Here is a 6,000-nt window from a genome sequence, read left to right on the forward strand (position 1 = left end):
GCATCCATGATATCTATGGTTGTAAGGGCATTCCTGGTTCACAAGGACATTGATGGGGTTGTGGACCAGGCAGAAACTTGGTCAACTTCATCTTGGAGCACTTTCAAATTTTTAAGGATGGCCAAGCAAAGATCAACCACGAGCAAGAGGAAATTGTTGAGTTAATCATGTTTGAAAAGGGAGCTGCTGGTAATGTCATTTGTTGCGATGAAGTTTTAGTGATTAGTCTATGGAAATTATTAAAAAATCCAGTAAATGTGTGAAGTTTGATGGGGGGTGTGGCGGAGCATGCTTAATTTGCTCCCTTGGCCTTATTTTTTCTGATTATATCAAGGCTATCAATGAGGGGCCTAGTCATAGAAGGATGTGGACTATATATGGTTCTTGTTTTGATCTTTACAGTAGGATAGTTAATTCTGTTTTTGGAACTGCTAACCGATATGCTACCAAAATTCCATCTTATTGCTATTTTTTATGGCCCTGGGTGTATAACCCAAGATTTTTAGCAATGATAACTAATATAATTAATATTTAAAATTATATATATAAAGTATAATTACAATTTATTTTTTTCAAGGTCACCAGGAGATGGGTATTCTTGGAGACTCCAAAGATTGGTACTGGTACCGGTACGACCAATTTTCAAAAGTAGGAGATTGGAGTACTTAAAGATGCCATTTTTTTTAATATGATCTAATAATTTCCAAAAATATCATGACATAGAACTTTGAAAACAATACCCGTGGTAAAGTTTAACATCTTTAAAGTTTAAATACACAAATCAAAATATCAAATGTGATTGTGCCAAAGAGTCGAAGAGTTCAAAACTCACACTACATATTTCATTTTAGATTATCATTACATATTGAAATTCAAAAATATTGATACTTCGATGCTGATATGCTAACAAAAAACAAAAATCAGAAATCTATTGTCTACTCTGCAACGTTTTGATCATCCATATCAAGGTCCTTAGTTATGATGCTCTCCAAGTCCAAATAATCATCACTCTTAAACTTAGGTGCCTCTGATTGTAGTAGAACTGGGGGTAATTCATTAAGGCCATCTGGTTTAACTGCTTCATCCACCATGGCTGCTGAATGATGGAAAATAGCGTTTTTGTTTTGTTTTGTTTTTGACCTTTTCACATGCCTTTAGTCAGAGGAGATCCATGGGAAATGGCCAAAAACCTGGTGGGAGATGGTAGGAGACATGGAAGTGAATTCTCCGGCTGAAAATGAAGACTAAGGAAGCGAGAAAATTCTTTGAGATGTGTCTCCGTCTTGGGGGGGAGACACATCTCGAGGGGGAGACGTGTCTCTGGGTTACAAAGCTTTTTTTTGAATATTTTTGTTTTATAGTCGATGGCACCATCCCTCTTTGTCAGTTCAAATCATGGGCCCAATGATAACAAGCCATCTAGTCACCTTTTCCTAGGAAATAGTAAAGGCATTTTAGAATCTTGCAATCATTTATGTAAATTTATAGAGCTGAACCACATATTCGTAGAACTGTCACCTAAACAATCTCCTGCAAGTTGAATAATGGGTGCACTTCCTCAAGCCTATTGATAGCTCATGTCAAGAGTCTACTAGCAATCAAACAGGGACAAGACAAGGACAAAAGGATTCATAAGAGGGTATCAATGGTGGATAAAAGGGTGCAAAGGCAGGAAACTGAATCACACGACATTTTTTTCACATTCTAGGGTTGAAAGGTTTGTTTTAATTTTTTTTTAATCATTTTTACAAGTTGTTTAAGGGCTTGCACCTTGTGGGTTCACACCTTGGTGAACCCCAACATACATGAGGTGTACCTAGCTCATCTAGGCCATATAGGCCATGGTCAAACACAAAGCAACAAATCATTGGATGCTAAGCTTTAACTAGAACCTAATATGAAATCTCAAGTTTTCATTTTTACCGAATTAGATCATTTGGTGCAAGCTTGAGAGAGAGGGAGAGAGAGAGAGAGAGTGGGGGGTTTCTCAAGCTATACTGTTGGATGGAGTTGAATTCTGGTAAAGACGTTAAGTTCATGGCAACAACATGAAGGAGAATGATTAAGAGAATAATCTTTAGGTAGGATGCATATTCAAGCTTTAGATAGAATCTTGCCTAAGGTGAAGCAAGCTAAAACTCAGGTAGCAATAAAAAGGTAGGAAAAATTAAATGGTTTATAAATGATAGAGGTTAATTCTGGCCCATTGTGAACCTATTTTAGGAAATGACAATTGGATTCTCACCTGCCTCTCCCTATAATTTGCAGCTTGTTCAATTCTTTTTTATTTTCTATCAAAAAGGAATTTACAATTTAGAATTTACAGAATTCCATTCATGTCACTATATTTTGGAACGATTCTTGCAATCATTTACATCATTTTATGTAAATAATATGTGCTCTCTTTATTGCTTTTACAATGCATATTCATTGTACTTTGGTCCAATTGTGCAATCATTTTTATGGTGGATTAGAAAGCAATTCCAAAAAAATTCTCTTTCTTGGCCACGCGTCACTAAAACTTTGACATGTGCAGATGCAAGGAGTAACACTGCCCTTCTTTTTTAGCTTGATAATCACACCGCCAACACTTAGCCTAGAGGGAACATTATTGGTACATTGGTTTTCTCTTATTGAATTTGTCATTTATTTAACTCTTACTTTTTGTGTGTTGCTGATAATTGGTGGAATGATAGTAAGCATATACTTTGTTTGCAGGCAACAAGAGATTTTAAGTACTTGAGCTTCAGTATGGTATCATGCTTTTGTGGAGGCTGCATTTTTCTTTTGGTATGTAACTTATCTGTATTGAGAAGAGTGCATTTGAGTTTTCCTTATAATGCTGATAAAATTCCACATCATTAACACATCATTACCAAACCTCAAAGTAGAAGATGCATATTTCATGAGAAGGTCGAACGAAACTATAGAACTAATGTCCTTAGAGATCAAGAAGCATGTGAAGCCCTTGACATAAGAGATGGAAAGGAATCTCCTACTTATGCCGAACATTGCCAACTACTAGAGAAAGCTTCATTAGGCTATCAAAACTGCTAATGACATTCAAAACCCCATGATGAAACTAATTAATTTTTTATATGACAGTCAGAAGATATATCTCTTCATGTTGCAGACTTTTGTAATTTGGATTTGTATGATGATTTTTTATTAATGGCTGCAAGATTTATGTTTCTTCTTTGTTAAAATCTCATACCAATAAATTAATGACTTTGTCTAAGGTCATACACGGGTGCCTACTTAGTCAACAAAGGGAATATGATGATTTATTGTTCACAACAAAGCAATCAATACAACCTTGTTAAGAGAAAATTATGCTGTATTAAGTGAAATGTGTAACCTGACAGTGACGGTAACACAAAGCTTAGATATTGCATATAGATAAAAGTATAAATATTAAAACTTTAAAACAAAACCTAAAGAAATGCAGAAACAGCTTTTCGCAATGGAAACAGTTGTAAGCAATAAAAACATGAAATGAGACTCGCTGTTTGCATTTCAAGGAACATTGGATTCATATGAGGTGAATGTCATTTGCTTTACGTGGTCCCCCTTCTCAGTAGGTGAATATCTTCCAGCCTTCCAGGTGAGCTAATTCTACCACCGAATAGCTAGAAGAATAAGACTTCTAAACTTAGTGCCTTAGATCCTAGAACTTTTTTTTTTAAATTTTGGGTAAGAAATTCATCTTATATTCTACTCCAAAGTCTACGTAAGTTGATTGTCATCACCACATAGAAAGCCTAGTCATGTGAAATCTAGCATGCACATTTCCGTATGGAAACAAATTATTATCGTTTCAGAATCCGTTGATTGTGGCTTTAAAATGCATATCAAGATCCGTTTTCAAAGCATTTATCCCTCCTAATTGGAGCTATTTTCTTCACAATTTTGTTTTACATCTAATCTTCAAAGGATATCTACAAATGATCATCCAGGTGTTCCCTAGAACAGAGCCTCTGCATGAAAGGGGTAATGAACAAGCGAGTGAATTTTGCTTGCACCCATGCTTAAATTTATTTGAAGATAGAAATAAGACCTGCATTATTTGTTGATTCTTTCTCCACATTTGAATTGCTGAATCATTTTAGATTACCTTTATAGGGTGGAAACTGCTTCCATAACTCCATAAACAGAACCTCGTGTAGAGAGCTATTAGATTAATCTTAGTAAAGGTTGAATATTCATGTAACGTCCTTGTTGCACAGTTATAATGATGAAGAATGCTAAGTAGGTAAAGGCTTTCATGGGGATTGTAATTAGATTAGTAATGTTTGTAGGATCTAACATACCTGGTTAGAAGATCACCATCATGAGGAGGAAACTGCTTCCATAACTCCATAAACAAAACATCGTGTAGGAGAAGACCAATGGGAGGGATCTATTAGCTTTAATTGGAAAGGTTGATTATTCATGTAATGTCCCTCTTGAACATAATCAGGGATGGAGAGTTATATAGGTGAAGGCTTTTATGGGCATTTTAATTAGATTTTAATGTTGTGGATTTAATCAAGTACTTGTGTACAAATTGTTTCCTTCTAATTGTAACCAACATAAATGAAAAAACATGTCGTTAGTTTAATAATTATTTGTTAAAGTAATTATAGATGAAGAAAAACTAAAATGTAAGAAAAATGTTTGGGAAATAACTGGGTGAATTTTTTAGTTGAAAGAATTGTGAGACAAGGGTGACTTATAAGGTATTGCACGATTCTAAAACTTTACCAATTGAAAAATAACCTAGAAAGTAGAAAGCCATCTAATTATTACCAACATAAATGAGATAATCTTGGCGATGACTAAAAATCACTTTTCACCTGCTAATAAATTTGGAAAGTAGTTTATAATTGAATTAATTTATAATGGACTAAGACATTTAAAAAATAATAATTTATTAGAAAGAGGCAAAAGGTGAAAAATTGAAAAACATATGATATACTACGAAAATTAAAATTCTAATTTCGATAGTGATGTGAAAACGTAGTAGTCAGTGTAGCTGTACGCATCAACCTCTTGTTTTTACTTCCCTGTCATTGTTCTTCAGGTTTATGTGCATAACTTATGTGTACCTTTTTCGCTATATGGTATCATAACATGATGGTTCTTCTTTTGCTACTTATGGCAGTTATTGAATAACTTCGGTTTTGGGCTGGTGGGAAGCTGGTGGACACTTGTAGCCTTTCAATGGGTATATGATTTGTTTTCTATATGAGATTATAGAATTAATGTAATATAATTTAAAAGATAAAAGAATTACTCTGTATTTATTAAAACTGACCAATCGTATCATCTATACAGGGTCGTTTTGCTCTTGCATTCTTAAGGGTGGCATCTCCAAAAAGTGTGATGATGGAAGTGATAGAACAGTTTGATTGGTTCAAGTCTAAGATCCATTTGAAGGCTATCTAAGGTGTTTTTTAATTATCTAACCATGAACCAATGTGGTAGGACCAAGAAGGGGTTAATATTCAAGTCCTTTATTTCAAATGTATTTACATAAAAAAACACGAATCTACTTTAATGATTTCATATGTAAAAATTGCATCGATTTTTTATTTATTTATAAAAAATAGTCTCCATATCATAGCTATTTTGCATATTGGTTCTCATGTTTGATTCAAATTTGTACAGCCTTCCAAAGTAGTCATTCAACTAATATTGTGTGTTTTTGAAAAGTGAGGCATTATAAGAAATATCATAATTAGAAAAATATTTTGAGTAATGCGTATCATTTTAATAATAAGAATAAAATCTAAATATATATGGAGTAGCATGAACTTTGGGGATTTTATAAAAATAAAAAATAAAAAATAATTTATTTGTTTTTAAACAAAATATGTATTATATCTAATGCAATGTGATATAAATACATTATTCTTATATCATTTAAATAAATTAAATAATTGAATATTTAATTTTGCAAGAAAATTGAGAAAGGAAAGGGTTTTGTGAGGTGTCTATTAGTTTTTTCGTGAGTGTTTT

The 6,000-nt window shown here is 33.4% G+C and overlaps 1 protein-coding gene across 1 annotated transcript in view; it reads left to right on the plus strand.

Moving 5' to 3' along the window:
• Nucleotides 1-5,615, plus strand: part of LOC131075218 (protein DETOXIFICATION 46, chloroplastic) — a 103,373-nt gene extending 97,758 nt beyond the window's left edge. The window contains exons 11-14 of the mRNA XM_058012050.2: nucleotides 2,537-2,614; nucleotides 2,719-2,790; nucleotides 5,144-5,206; nucleotides 5,317-5,615. Of these exons, the coding sequence (XP_057868033.2) occupies nucleotides 2,537-2,614; nucleotides 2,719-2,790; nucleotides 5,144-5,206; nucleotides 5,317-5,427 (324 nt within the window). The 3' untranslated portion in view covers nucleotides 5,428-5,615. The remainder of the gene's footprint in view (nucleotides 1-2,536; nucleotides 2,615-2,718; nucleotides 2,791-5,143; nucleotides 5,207-5,316) is intronic.
• Nucleotides 5,616-6,000: the final 385 nt, after the last annotated feature.

This window comes from Cryptomeria japonica, chromosome 11, assembly GCF_030272615.1.
Source record: "Cryptomeria japonica chromosome 11, Sugi_1.0, whole genome shotgun sequence".
NCBI lineage: Eukaryota > Viridiplantae > Streptophyta > Pinopsida > Cupressales > Cupressaceae > Cryptomeria > Cryptomeria japonica.